This window comes from Dermacentor silvarum, chromosome 2 (assembly GCF_013339745.2).
Source record: "Dermacentor silvarum isolate Dsil-2018 chromosome 2, BIME_Dsil_1.4, whole genome shotgun sequence".
Taxonomy (NCBI): Eukaryota; Metazoa; Arthropoda; class Arachnida; order Ixodida; family Ixodidae; genus Dermacentor; species Dermacentor silvarum.
In genome coordinates, this window is record NC_051155.1 from 259731829 (window position 1) to 259746734 (window position 14906).

At 51.7% G+C, this 14906-nt stretch overlaps 1 protein-coding gene across 3 annotated transcripts in view; it reads left to right on the forward strand.

Moving 5' to 3' along the window:
* Positions 1-14906, forward strand: part of LOC119443188 (run domain Beclin-1-interacting and cysteine-rich domain-containing protein-like) — a 323250-nt gene that overhangs the window by 186002 nt on the left and 122342 nt on the right. For all 3 annotated transcript variants that reach the window (XM_037708354.2, XM_037708355.2, XM_049662640.1), the window contains one exon: positions 8617-8688. In XM_037708354.2, the coding sequence (XP_037564282.1) occupies positions 8617-8688 (72 nt within the window). The remainder of the gene's footprint in view (positions 1-8616; positions 8689-14906) is intronic.

Consider the following 14906-nt stretch of genomic DNA (forward strand, 5'->3'; position numbering starts at 1 on the left):
ATCGGCGAATGCACAGCGCATACAAAGGTGAGAGCCGTGTGGAGATTAGAGATGGTGCGGGCAAGCGACACAGCTGGGCAAAGTACGAGCGTGGTTGTTGGCAGAGTAGAAGTGCGCCCCCGCTCCCTCCTGCGCTGCCTTCCCGCTTTGTTGCTTTCGCGTGGGAGATTGAGTGGCAAGATACGCCTTTGGTGCCGGAGCACAGCGCCGCCCCGCCTCCCTTCCTCCCATACCCTCACGGCGTTTCGTGCAACGGTCGCGTTTGCTTTCCGCCGTGCGTTCGCTCTCCGTGATAGCGCGTGGGGGAGTTTGCCTTCCGTGATAGCGCGCGTCCCCCGCCGGCTTTCTGTCGCGCACAAGGTGCGCGGCGACGATTTTATCGTCCTTGGAATCTATACGGAACCTCACAGCGACAGCGACGGCAGAAATCCGGTAAAAGTGTCCATATAATTGCTATCGCAATAAAACGCAACATGTTTGATCAGACTTGGTTTCACGGCAGCACCTGCTGCGTGCGGCCCGGCCACCACATGCCATTACATTCACGGCATGAAGGCGCCACCGGTCCAAATTCATCCCGCTCCCGGTGCCTATTGCTGCGGGTACGTTGGATACGTATCTGCTTGACGCCGATAGAGTTCTCCTGCGCTATATCCTATCTGAGAAGGCCCCCCAGGAGTCTTTCAAGGTGGTGGTACCCCGCAGTCTAAAGAAAGCCACCCTGAGCTATTTCCACGACTCGCGGGTGGCTGGACATGCGAGTGGCCTTAAGACTTTCCAAAAGTTGTGCCATTCGTGCCGCTCCGCTACCTGGCCAGGCATGAAGCATGATGCTCTTCACTATGCCCGCTCATGCCGCGTGTGCCAATGTGTGAAGCATCGCGTGGGAAAAACCCCCGGGCTCATCCAGCCAATCGACAGCCAGCTACCCTGGCAATTCGCGGCCTGTGACATTATGGGACCCTTTCCCAGAAGCCGGCGAGGCTACGTTTTTCTCCTGGCTGTCACAGATCACTTCACGAAATGGGTTGAACTTTTTCCCCTTCGGAAGTTAACAGCACGCGCAATCTGGGACAAGTTGACTGAGGTCTTTAACCGCTTCGGCTTTTCGGCAGAGCTGATAACGGACAACGCATCCTACTTCATGGCCAAGGTGTTCGTGGATGCGTGTGCTGCATTTGGCATTAAGCACCGCAAGACAACCACCTATCACCCACAGGCCAACCCGGAACCTCAAGCCCTTGCTCGCGGCCTTTGCCCAGCAACACAGGGATTGGGATGTCTGTCTTAACGAGATTGGCTTCTCCTTGCAGTCCACGGTGAACCGTTCGACTGGGTACACGCCTGCTTTCCTCAACTTCGGGAGAAAGCTGCCAAACCCAACGGACTGCGTTCTGCGGCCCGGCAGCAGGGCGTGCACCACGAAAGCCGGCCTTTACGGCTACGCGGCGGAACTACGCTCATGGATGGACGCGGCCCTTGACCTGGCCCGTTCCAACCTGGCAAAAGCACGAGCTGGACAAAAAAGTCCAATATGACCGGGCACATCGGGACGTGCGCTATGGTGTCAGCGATCTCGTCCTCAGATGCAACCATGTCTTGAGTGACGTTGCCAAAGGCATCTCTGCCTCCCTGTCGGCCAAATGGTTTGGCCCGTACCGAGTGGAGACCAAAATGTCCCCTCTGGTATACAGGCTGGCTGACTCCCAGGGGAGACGAGTTGGCGGTCCAGTTCACGTCTCGGACCTCAAACCTTTCGTTGTCCGTAGCAATGACTGGGAACAAGGGGAGGCGGTCAACGAACCGCAGGCAAACCGTGACACAGCTGGCCCCAGACCACGCCACCCGTACAACCTGCGGAAACACACCTAGTCAGCTTTCTCCCACTACCAAGTAGCTGGACTTCATTCCCTACCATGCCGGTGAATGGAGAAATGTAGCTACGGTGCGAGGGCGCACATCGAAGCGGTGACAGGCCCATGTGGCCTAGTATACCCTTTCGTGTGTTGCCCAAGCCTCAGCCTGGCAAACGCCCTTTTTTGGGCAGTCAGCCAGGCGGGCAACTTTCTTTGCATGCCGGCTATGCCGGGGGGGTTCCTGTCCTTTCTCTTGTGTCGTCCAGTCTTCTCCCTGTGCCTGGCTCCACAGTACCAGTCTTCCTGACCACGAAGCCAGCTGTCCCTGGTCCTACCCTGCCAGCCTGTTGCTGACCTCAAGGCCTGCTGCTCCTGGATCTTCCACCATGAATGACTCCCGCCTTGGGGGCCCCGAACTCAAGCTGCCTTACCTCCTTCTGCCTTGGCTGCCGCTAACTGCGGCTGGTCCGCCCAGTCAGACGCTGACCCCTGGCTCAGGATGGCCACTCCGGCTTCCACTGCTGACCTGGCTGCTGGTCAACCGGCCTGCTGTTCCTGCTAGCACGCAATCCGGAGGGCCCTGTGACCTCCGTTGTGGCTGCTGCGCCAAAAGGGCAGCCATGCTCCTTGCGTTTCTGGCAGCTCCTGCCCGGCGGACCTCAAGCGTTGCTGGCTGTCCCATGGTGCTGCCCCGCCCCGTCCTTCCTGGGCTGCCGACCCTTCCTACTGACAGTGAGCCCTTCTTGGTGTGTGGAACTTTGGTAGCCAAGGCAAACCCCTGGCTTCGTACCATGTGAAGACCACGACACCCTCTAGGACTTTGCCCTGTTGGCTTAACCCTCTTTGGCTGTGTCAACCTTGCCACTTGGCCTCAGTCAGCCACCTTTGGAGGCTGGCCTCGGTCTTTAGGAGGGGGGAATGTGGGGATCAAGGTGCCTTCCCGCACCTCGTCCCCCAGCTCACGTGTGGCGCTTAGCTCTATCTCCGCTAACCGCCGTCGTAACGGCAACATGGCGGACATGGCTAGCACGCCAGACGTACTTTCCCACGGAAACCGTGCTTCTCCCCCCCCCCCCCCCCCCCCCCGGGATGGGACTTGCCCCGCGAGAACACGTCACCGGGACGCGCCCTAATCGACCTCCCGAGTGGCGGCCCTGGGCACCCTCTCCACCCGAGCTCTCGTCCGCTGAGCGCTTCCTCGCCGCGGCAGATGCTCACAGGCCCGCGACGAGGTGGTTACTTGAGACCTTTGTTCTCGTGACTCCTAGTTCATGCGCTCTGCGGACCGCTACCCAGTTAGCACTAGCGCAGCGGGTGCGCATGCTCGATCGGTCTTGCGGTGAGCCTTGGCCCGTAAGCGCCGTGACTGTCGCAGTGTGCTGTATCTTAGGTGAATAATCCCGTGTTTGTTGGCGTTCTGACTCAGGAGCCTTCGCTGCGCCGTGTCGGAGAGTCGACGAATCCTGCCGTAGCGCCTTTGTACGTTGTGGTGTGAAGGAGCGTCGTGCCCTTTCCTGACTGTCGCTTGTAGGGTAAGCCCTGTGGCCATCTTCACATCTCGCAGCGATGTGCTATAGGCACCTGTTTTCTGTATTTTTGCCCTTGGTGCGGGACCCCTTTGGTTCCCCGCTGTGCGTGCATTTGTGCAGTTCTGGTGCCGACAAATTCAATAAATGGTTTTCGTTATCTCAGGGCATTACTGTGTTTCTTCGTGCGTCACTCGGTAGCCCCTTGTGGCCTGAGCTCGCGCGCAGCGGGGCTGGAGGCAACGATTGACGCGGCCCTGGGGCTCGCTAAGTTCGAAGCCATGGTGGTTGGTCTCCTAGACACTAAGAACCCACACTAGCACTAGGCACCACTCGTCGGCTTAGCGTCAGGAAAGGATCAGCACAAAGTACGCGCTGCCCGCACGGGCAAAGGCACCGTGCGCAAGCTCAAGTCCTAGTCACAAAGGTGTCGGCGGACGAGAGGAAAGCATGTACGTACCCTGCGCTGGTCCCGAAGATAAGAGAGTTGTAGCGCCCACCGACGCTGCAACACAGGGCGCTTTGGTCGGCACTCCCAACCAGTGCTTTGGCGCCGCCTGTCAAGGAACTAAATAATAAAGAAGCGCAGCGCGTGCTCGAAGCGCAAGCTCGGCACGCGCAGTGTTGTTCCAGGAGCTTGAGACGCTGGTCGTCGCGGCCTCCGCTCGGCTGGCCGACTTCTTAGTAGGAACGACGGCACGGCTCGTTCGCCGCCATCACGTTCTTCCTACAGAGTCATGTCAGTAACTCGCAGCCGAAACATGGCTGCACAGTGACGTCAGTGCGCTCACCGCAAACTACCGCGAGCGGAGCGCCACCGCTGAAACCGATTTGGAGCGGACGAGGCAACGCGGGGGACGGCAGAACAGGTGAAGCGTGCGCAATGGCGCCGGCGCATCCCTCAATCTCCACAAACGACTGCTAATAAAATGCAGAGGAAGTCAGCTCCTTCCTTGTGGAAGTGGACAAAATGCTGCCATATCAAGGCATCAAAGGCAGTGAAGATTTCTATGAAGCTTTGGGGAAGGTTAAAGACATAAAAACACATGGGAGCAGTAAGTTCAGTTCCAAGTCTACAATCCTCGCTCTGCAAGCAAACGAATCTTGTCTGCATTGTCGCTACGCTAGGAAGCTGGTGCTAAATCAGATTTCTTACAGAAGAAGAAAGGGACAGACTCCAAGAAAGTCTACTTACAGGTGCAAGCTCTAGGCACAAAAGTTTCGAAGAATGAAGCGAAGGGTTCTTACCGAAGGAGTAACGCAAGAGCAAATGAGAAAGAAGAACAGCAAGCTAAGTGAAATTGTCCTTAAACTAAAGATTAATGACCTGCCAACAATACAGCAGCTAGTCACAAGTAATGACGTGTTTTAACTAGGGACGGGCGAATAGTGAATCTGAGGTTCGAAACAAATTCGAAGCGAATAGTGATTTGGTTGAATAATTTCGAATCGAATAGTTCTCATCTGAATCCACTCACCTGGCCGCTTCGTACTTACAACACTTCTCGAGGCCTGCGGCTCGTTCTTCCTCCATCTCCTTGGCTCGCTGCCTCCTCTTGGTTTCGTTCCGACGACGAAGCCTGGCTTCTTTCAGTCTCTCCGACTCACTTTCCATATCTGCCGACGAATCCCACCGAGCCGCCCCTTCTATATATACGATGCAACGCCGGGTCCTCCTCTGTTGTTGCAACGCGGTTTCACCGACTCCTCCTCTGACGTCATGCCAGATGGAGTGTTTCTATTTGTGCCCAAGCCCAGTGCTCAACCGCTGCGCCGCTCGTGCGTACCATGTTTCTCGGTACTTTCTTTCACCGAGGCCGAGGCGCTAAGCCACACGCTTCCTAGATCCGTCTAGGTATTTGGTTTTACGCCCCTAGGGGACTAGGGACACGCTCTGTGCCTGGGCTTGTCTGGGCGTCTGCAGGCTGAGCTGGCTAATGTGTGTTTGCGGTCTCGTCTCGCTGTTCCCCAGGGTCATAGAAAACTCCATACCCCGGGTAAGGGTTGTGCCCGCGGGCCATTGATGACGCTGCACGCCTCACTGCCGAAAAGCCGCGTCGCTAACATTTTCAACGACGAAAGTAGGCACACTCACAGCAAAAAAAAGGGAACAAGACGGCGGAATGAGGTGCCCGTGTGTTGAGGCGACAACAATGACGCCGACACGGTACATTTTTTTTTTTTTGGTTGCAGTGAAAGTGCGACGATGCGAGCATCCGCTCTTGCGCAAGCGGGTACTGCTCTCGTTTGTGTCCCGGTGCCGCCGCGGTGCCAGGCACCGACGTGAAGCGGCGGTCGTTGGGGTGTTGCGGAGCGCAGCGTAGCAACACCCCAAATAAAGAAATACTGCTCCAGTCAAGTAGACTGCTCCCTCCCTGATAGTGAGATTATATTTGGATCATCAAAACAGTGATGCATTTATTTAGGAATACCATCGATCCCTTAACAGCAGCCACAGTTGTGCCTAGTCACCACTAGCCCAACGTGTTCTCTGTTCCAACGCTGGCGGTCGGAAGCCAGCGTCGCGTAAGCAAACCTCAAGTCTTGGAAGCCAACGTTGGGGACAAATGCTAGGGCGTAAAACCAAATACCTAGACTGATCTAAGGAGCGTGTGGCTTAGCGCCTCAGCCCTCCTGCGAAAGAAGTACCTAGAAACATGGTACGCGCGAGCAGTGCATGGCGGTGCAGCGGTCGAGTATTGGGCTTGGGCGCAAATAGAAACATGCTGCCAGATGGTGCGGCGAGTGGCACTGCCAGCTGCGGCGGTTGCTTGGCAACGGCTCTGCTCGCGGTGGGGCCACAGCGAAACGGCGAGAATACGGCCAAATAAGCTCTCGCTACAAAAAAAAGGACACTGGGAGGGGACTCTCTCTCCTTTTTAACAGCGAAGCTGTTCTAGCTAACCGTAAAAAGTGGTGCCTGCTGTCACAAAACCTTGCCGAGCTATGAGGTCACTGCGTTGCCTAGCAATCACCTTGCGGAGCGGTGTGTGCCTTGCCTCCTCTCCGTGCCGTGCACATGCATGTGGCCTTGGCATACGACATTAAGGAGAGTGAAGGAGAGCTTGCGTGCGGTGTGTGCAATGCTCGGGAGAGAGAAAGAGAAAATGAGGGCAAGATAGAAAAACAAATTGTAGCAGCACCAATGAGGCAACGCGCTGAGCTGCTGCCGACGCGCTCGCTTCACCTGACACAGACACAGCTCCTGCCTGCCTGCCTGCGTTTGGGGCATGCCAGGAACACTGTTACTCGTAAACGCCGACGCGTCCAGCACAAGTCACGTGAAGTGTCGCGAAAGGGAAGGTACCTCGAAAATGATCGCTCGAGAATACCTTCCCTACATGCGTAGTTAAGTTAAACCAAGTTAATACCTAGCACTAGCAGCCAGTAAGACTTGAGGATTGACACTTTCGCTGTGCCTAAACTTTGCATGACAGAGTGCAAGCTTGCTCGCTTTTTTAATTTTATTCTACTGCGAAGGCGACGACGCATTGGGTTGGTTTTGCGGTTGCATGCTCTGCTCAGACAAGTGTAGCCTAGCAACGGAGGCGTGTCTCTTCCTGCTTTCGCCAATCTTTCTGTGCATGCCAGTTCTTTCTTTCACGCTTTTTTCCACGGCAGTAACAGCTACACACATGGAGAAATGTAACCTTCGTGCTCTCGAGGATGCCACACGGTCGCACTTTCCGAGGTCTAGTACCGCGATCGTCTGCATTTACCGCCAGCTTCCCGGCCTGTGTTTCTGGCTTGTGAGCATGTGTGGCTGCTTCCTGCCGGCATCCATGCTTGTGCTTGTGGAAGCCGGCCCCTCGATCTTGTAACTTCCACTGCATAGGCACAGGAAGTTGTCCCTGAGTACAGCAAACTTGAAGCCCGAGAGGTGGGCGGTTGGCCAGAGTGGTGGGCGGCAAAACTACCACCGCCCACCATGGGAAGAGCCCTAAAAGTCATTTATTGATACTGTGTCAGCAAATATTTCTTCTTTACAGCAATTGTACGGTACTCGATAAGCCGGAAAAAATTAATGAGGTTCCTTGCATCTGTCACCACAATGACAGATGCAAGGAAAGCTCTCGCATCCACTTCACGGCGGCAGCTTGCCAACACAACCTTTGTTGTCACTCAGAGTTGACAACACTGAGTGGTATGTTATCCCTTTAACTCCCAATCCAGAGCTGTACACGTCATGGGAGGTCGTACCAGTATCGCCAACGATGAGTCATGCTCGTTCAGCCCGATGTGCTGCTCCCACTGCCAAAGATGGGTTACGGTCGGCATTGATGGAAAAGTGCCTTCTAGAGCAGCCTCTTTTCAAATATTTTTTAAAGTTCTAACCAGAAACCAATCAAGTAATATATTGATATTTGAGAATCAGAAGGACATAGAAAATATTATGGCTACATAAATAAAATTTGGAATATTTGGTATGTCATTTTGGAATTAATTTGGGGGTTAAAGTGTTAACCTCAGCGAACTGCCCAACACACAGTCCAACCAATGCAGCACCAAAGCCCCTCGGACGCTGCAAATAAAGCTTCAAGTTGTGTAGAAGCTAGGCAACAACTTCAGTGACACCAACTGTGTTCACGATTGCCACATTTGCTATTTTGTGACGCACACATCATGTCAGAAAAATTCAGCAAGATTAAATACAGCGTCTGAAATTTCGGGTGCCATTATGGATTGCTTCTATTCAGTAGAGTGGCAGTGTCACGGGTCAAGTCTGAGTGAGATCTGGCACGTCTGAAAGGCATCCGAAATTTCGGTCTCTGTTATGTATTTGTTCCACAGAACAGCTGTAAGTTGGTTCTGTGGAGTAGGTAGCGAATGCTTCAGTTGAATAATCAAACAGCTCCAAATAATCAGTCGGTATTTATATCCAAAACTTCTTGCAGGTGCAATTCAATCACCTAAAACACATTTATTTATGGTAGAATTAGTCTGCCAATTTCAATATTGTAATCAGTTTTATAGGGAATTTGTCACTTTCTTCATGTAGTGAAGGATAGCTTCTTTTGACTTCAAGATCGGGAAGAGCGAGCCCTGTGGTATCCTAAAATGTGTGGCGACGTCGGTTGGTCACTCTAAGTTAGCTGCTTTAGCTCACAGTCTTAAAAAGGTTATCAAATCCCCCAGGAAAAGAAATTTAATTTGTTTGAAGCTGCTCCTTGAGCGTTAGAGCCAAGGCTCAGATGGCTTTTTATATACTAGTGACGAGTGAAAGGACCTTGCAGTTGCTGCCTCTGCCTGATGCCTGGCCTGTTTCACCAGATGAAGTGGAGGAGGAGTACTACAGTACGCACAAGGTGAGCTTCCAGCTCTGGCTGTAATTGCATTGCCCTTGGGAATTTACAAGGCAGTGATGAAGATAAAAGCCAAAGTCACGGAAATAAAAGATGCCGGTTTCTGAGTTTGAGTGCCTGTTGGCATCTTCGACTGGTCTATTCAGAGTGCTTCTAAGAAAGACAGTGACTAAACTTCACTACAGGGCTTGAATGACAGACTAATCTTGTATAGTATTGTTTATTCTTGTGATAGATCTTGAATGTTGCAAGTCAGTTCTGTAGGAGCCCACAAGGTGGAGGCAGGTTCATGAAAGAGAAAATTGTCATCCACCCGATTGTAGCTTAATCTACAAAGGAATCGCATGTGGATTTCTAAAAAAATTGAGCTTCGCAGTTTTCAAAAATCAGCAGCCCTTCCCCTGTCGAGAAAATGGGGGTAAGCGAAGCTTATCGTGTGTGTATCTGACCTTCCTGGTGCATCTCTTTCTTTCTTTCTTTCTTTCTTTCTTTCTTTCTTTCTTTCTTTCTTTCTCACTCTCTTTCTTTCTCTCTTTCTTCCTTTCTCTCTCTTTCTCTTTCTTGCTTTTTCTCTTTCTCTCTTTCTTTTTGACCCTGGTATGTGCCATTGAGCTTAGACTTTTTCTGCCCTACCACCACGGTCGGCCCACTTTTCAGCGTGACACCACCACTGCTGCCGACACTTGCGAGCCTACTGACCCTTTTCGCGATGATCCTGTGGGTGCTGTCATGTTTGATCACGTGGTGACGCGACCATTGCTTGCCTCAAATGCCTCCGTTGCCTCCTTGTTTACAATGGAAGTGTATGACGCCAGCGTGGCTTAGAAAACCTCTGTTTTTGGAGATATCGTAGACGATGACACGAAGCTTTGATCACAGCTTCGAGAACATGCAAAAGCGCTTTCGGAGCTGATTAAGGTATGTCCAAACGACGCAAGCAGCATATATGGTGCTTGTTCTAAAAGCGGGGCTAAATATGTATTCCAAGCTATCTAAACATTCCGCTCATGAATTCAGTCAGGATTAGTGTGTTTTGCTCTTTGTTCTTTATTCGGCAAATATTTTGAAGCAGTGGCTTGTCAGTTTCTGACTCAGTGAAGTTCCTCGGTGCGGCCACTATCTGATTATTTTCTGCCTAATCGCTCGCGGGTGTGCTCAGTTCCGATAGATTTTTCTTGCTGCGCATAAGGCTTGAAACGTAGCTGTTTTGTACATTTTAATACCTTGTAGCAAATATATATTACAGCTAGTAACTCTCTTACTCTTGTGGACTGTCACGAAACATTCAGCTTCGACCATTCGTGCGCCATCGGTGTAGTCTGTCATTTATTGTGGGTATACAGTGCGCATATATTCAAGTGTGTGCCCATTCACTTATTCTTGATACATCGGCGATAGAGTGGGCGTAAGCTTTCCTGCCATTTGGGACAGATGTGTATAGATAACATGCGAAAACTTGCTGTGACAGGAAGCAGCGCTACTCCCTTTGTCATTGTTTAATGAGTGGCACTCACTCTTGCCGACGTTCTGGGGATGAAGCCCTTTCTTTGAAGGTTAGCGATACAAGGCAGATGGATGAGCAAATTTATGTATCCTCAAGGAAAGCCGTATATCACGAAGTGCCGGTAACACGTTCGGACAGTTGCAGCAGCGGTCCGCGAACTTCGCCACACAGATTCATTCCATTCCTTAACATGCCAGTCACTATTTTTGCAGCCAACTACTGCACACGTCTTCAATCCACATGATTCGATCGAGCTTGATTGGAGCACAGTGTGTTAGCGAAAACTCAGTTGCATTTCTGACAGCTGATCGCACAGAAGCAAGGTAGAAGCGGTAATGGTTTCGTATTCGTGCACGGTCACTGAAGAGACGTATAGCGTGCCGCCGTGAGCTCCATCTCTTTTCTCCTTAACAAACTCCTCCGCAAAAAAAAAGGGTCAATAAAGCTTCGCTTAAAAATTCGTCCTGGTACTGGATTGGTCCCAAGTACGATTCCTGGATTTTCGATCCCTGGAGGCGTTGGTTCCAGGCTCATTCCTTGGACCAGGAAGCCAACAAAGGAAGCCCGTCTGGGCTTCCATTGACAAATTTTTCTTTCAAGCTTGAGTGTTGTCTTATGTTACTTTTGTGGCAGCGCTTGGGAAAGGCCAGCTGAAGATACGAACAATATGCAATGTGGCAATCTGTGGCAGTTTTTTCTTTGGCCGGGCCCTAAAGGAACACTGCAACACTTTTTGAACTTGGCAGGAAAGTGTTTGTGATCTGTGGACATCAGCAGCATGCAGCAGGGAGTGGACAATGTAATGCATAGAAAATTGCTCTCTTTCTTTTGTGGCTTTTAAAGCCTTCTCTGTGCTGTTTTAACAAAAACCCGCTGACTGCACCCACCATACATGTGCAGGTTAGCTTCGACACGCTCGCGTTGCAGTTTGTGAACTGTTTTGGGCCGACACCACCACCGCTTCAGTGCAAGTCTCCCTGCGCAGCAGTGACAGACAATGCAACAGTTGATGATATTACTACATATATCAGAGCTAGACCGCGTGGCGGGCATGCAAGTGGAGCTCAGCGCTGATGCAAAACGGCATGACTTACCAGATGCTCAGAAACTTGGACCAACAACATCAAAAACTGGTTCTCAAGCTCTTTAACGAGGTGTGGGCAACTGGAATACTTCCGGAGGAATGGCGCTTGACCATGTTCTCTTTCATACATAAACCGGCTAAATCAGCACTCGAGATCTTCTACCACCCCATCACACTCACCTCAGTGGCATGCAAGCTTTTCAAGCATATTGCGCAGTGGAGGCTCAAGGATCGGACCGGCGAATTGCTTGCGGCGCAGCAGTCACGATTCCGAAGGATGTAGAGCACAGCACATGCAATAGTGGACATTGTGTCATTGCTCGAGCACGCTTGTGCGAGGAAACTAGTGTGTTGCTTGTTGGAAACCAGTGTCTACGTCAGCCGCGTGGAAATACTTAGAGCGCGTAATGAGGCTGACATCACTGGGCCCCTCTGTACTTGTATTGAGGGCTTTCTGCACGACCACACTGTATGCGTTCATGTAAACCAGTACCTTTTGACGCCATGCTCAGTTGCAGCTGAGCTTTCTCATGGCAGCCTCTTGTCGCCCATACTCTTCAATATGGCGATGGTGGCATTGCCCAAGTGCCTGCCCCAGGACAGGCACCGGTTATACTTGGCCATCTTTACTTATGACGTTGTATTGTGGTGCTACGGCCCCTCTGGTGAGGCAACGCGGTACGCGGCACGGTGCAGAGGTGGCGAGGACTTGCCTACAGCCCATGGGAGAGCTTGTTGCGGAGAAAACACAAGCCTTGTTGGTCCATCCACAAGCCTCGGCTTGGTGTACAATTGGCCCCCTGCAACTGGATGGTGTGCACCTGCCATGGTGCTGGCACGTAACATACCTGGGACCAATGTGTCAACTTTAACCCGGTGGCAACAAAGCTGCAGACGGTCAGTGCTCATTCGTTCTCATCTGCTATGATGAGATCCTTGGCCCTGGCACGCGGTACGCTGCCACTCCTGCAGAGCTAAGGGCGCAATGTCAATTTGGGTACCCACCGAAATAGCAGATATCCGAGGCAAGTGCCAAACAGCTGAATGCGCTGTTTGGCGAGCTGTCCTACCGGAGGAACTGAAGACCACCTCCAAGTATTTATCAACAGCTCAGTCCTATAAGAGCACAATAGTGCCAGCACCGTGGCCATGATACCAGCATTCAAACCTGAAGCTGAAGCTGCGGACTCACCAGCGAACCTCCTTCACCACAGGCGTTGTGTGCGAGCTTTAGAGGCAGCAAGTCATGGGAAGGAGGCGGAGAAGTGCACTATTGCTCATTAACTCTCTCGTTCGTTCATTGCGGGAAGGCGAGAGAAAGGACACATGATCTTGGACAAGTGAGTGGCGGGGAGGAACCGGAGAGATAAAGAAAGGAGGCTGGCGCTTGCTCAGTTGTGACACGTCTTGTTGGTCGCCCCGTGGAGGCCAGCCCATTGTGGATGATGTGGCTGACAAGAATGCTATAGGTGATTCTTGCCCATGAAAAATACACTGCAGGCGCAGGCGAGCATTCCGTCAAACGCTGACGCCGTTGATGCAAACACATCAAGGAGAGCAATAAGTGGACGCATTCGCTTTTCATGGCTGTCACGAAGGAACTCTGAAAAGGTTAGAGAAGGTGCTGAGGGAAAGGGCACATGCTCTCGGGTGTCTCAGGCAACTGAGTCGCACAGATGGACAGCAAGGAGGGAGGCGGGGGGAGGTGGGGGAGGGGGGGGGGGGCTGTTGCTTGCTTGCTTGTTTGTACTTCTGTTCGTTCAGGCTATTGACAATCATCATCAATGGTTTCTGCTTAACTTTTTCTTCTTTTCGTGGCTCCACATTATTGGTCCCGTTCAAAGCTCCCGCGTTTTTCAGCAATTGGTTTTGTTCTCCACGGACTGCTGCGATTGGGTTATTTTGATTTGATTTTTTTCTTGTGGCGTGTGTCCTAATGATTTGCTCTTTTTCATCGTCGTCTCTTCCTCAGCACAGCACTTACACCTGCGCATGCAGTCCTTGTTGTCAGCTTTTTCATCTTCACTGAACGACTATATCCATTGACAACTTTCTGTGGTAGCACAGCCAATGCTACAAGAATGTGCTCGCATGTGCGGAGCTTCTGCTCTTATGGTATTGTGCCAAGTAATGCCAACGTATTGCTGGCAGTTTCTTTTTTAGTTTTACCAGCGCGTTCAGCACATCAATGTTTTTTTTTTTTTTTAAGTGTTTTCATGTGAGCTTGCTCGGTGTATTATTACTATCCGTGAAATTGGGCCAAGGTAAATTGGATATGTATATCGTTTTACAGAAGCAAACATAAATATTGAAATAATTTGTGAATGCCACACTGAAGGAACAATAGCTGAGCCCTTTTCCAGAACAAATTACCTCGAGGTCGCTTCTTATTTTACGCTAAGCCACACATTATTGAACTACATGTCCAAATGCACAAAATGCACTGCCATTCTGTTATACATACAGCAAGCAATGCAATATTTGGTATTCCAAAGGAGCGTACCAAGCACTTTTATTGGAGCAAGCATTTTTATCGTGAAAAACCATGGACCATCCAGGAACCATCCAAGCAACGAGCTGTTGTGCCTGTGCATATTTTGTGTGTTAACATGCGCCTGCTGGCAGTGGCCAGGGGGGATCTATAAGAGTCCACCTAGTGGACTGTCCATTTCAGCCACCGCTAATTGGCTGTAGCTGAACCACTGAGAAGGAAACTAGCTGTGGGTACCTGTTTCTTTCTCGCTGGTGCCCCAGCCTAGCTAATCAGCACTTCCGTAGCAGCCAAAATGGACATGTCCACTAGGTGGACATTTACAGAATGCCCCCACTCCTCTCTTCAGGACTTACTAGAACCAGTGCCTGCCCCAATTGTGGGGTGGATGAAAGCTCTACCGCCCAGCGCACAGGCCTGCGCGCTGCCAACTCCTTTCTCAGTTTCTGCCGTCACACACTTGGGGGCTTGCAACAGATTCTGAGACTTGTGGGGTCTCACACATGCTCTTGGGACAAAGGAACGACAACGCAGTAGTGCAGACAATCAAAAGGGCATTTATTGCACCTTTCATACACTAATACATGCTAGCCGAATTACAACCTATAGAACATTCACACGGGCGCGCGACAAATCAAGGAAGTCCGACTCACCGCGACCCGATAGTGAGCGAATACGTTCGCCCCATGCTATGACACCATCGCCTAGTCATTCACGTGTACAGTCACGCGAACGGTGGCGTGCTCGAACGATCCGTGTTCGTCCATACCGGTGTCCTGCTCTTAGCCTCGCGCGACGGTCGCGCGAAGCGTTCGTGCGTGTTGGTCGCCGATCCCAAGCCAAAGAGGAAGCGCCTTTGACCTTTTTCGCCCAAGTCACCCCGCCGTTCGGTGGCGCTAGCATCGCGACACTCGCGCCATCTCTCGCAATGCACCGCAACCACACCGACCGCCGCCGTTAGCCACGCGGAGAAGCCGGACCACGGGAGCCACGCCGGGAAAACAACATCAGGGGACGCGTGAGAGTCGCGCATCCCCACAGACTATGGTACTGTGATGCCAGGTTCTTTTGTTTAATGATTAAGACGATTTTCTGAGGCAGAGCCTCTGAGAGCGCAATTGAGGACGAAGCCGTTTGTTAGA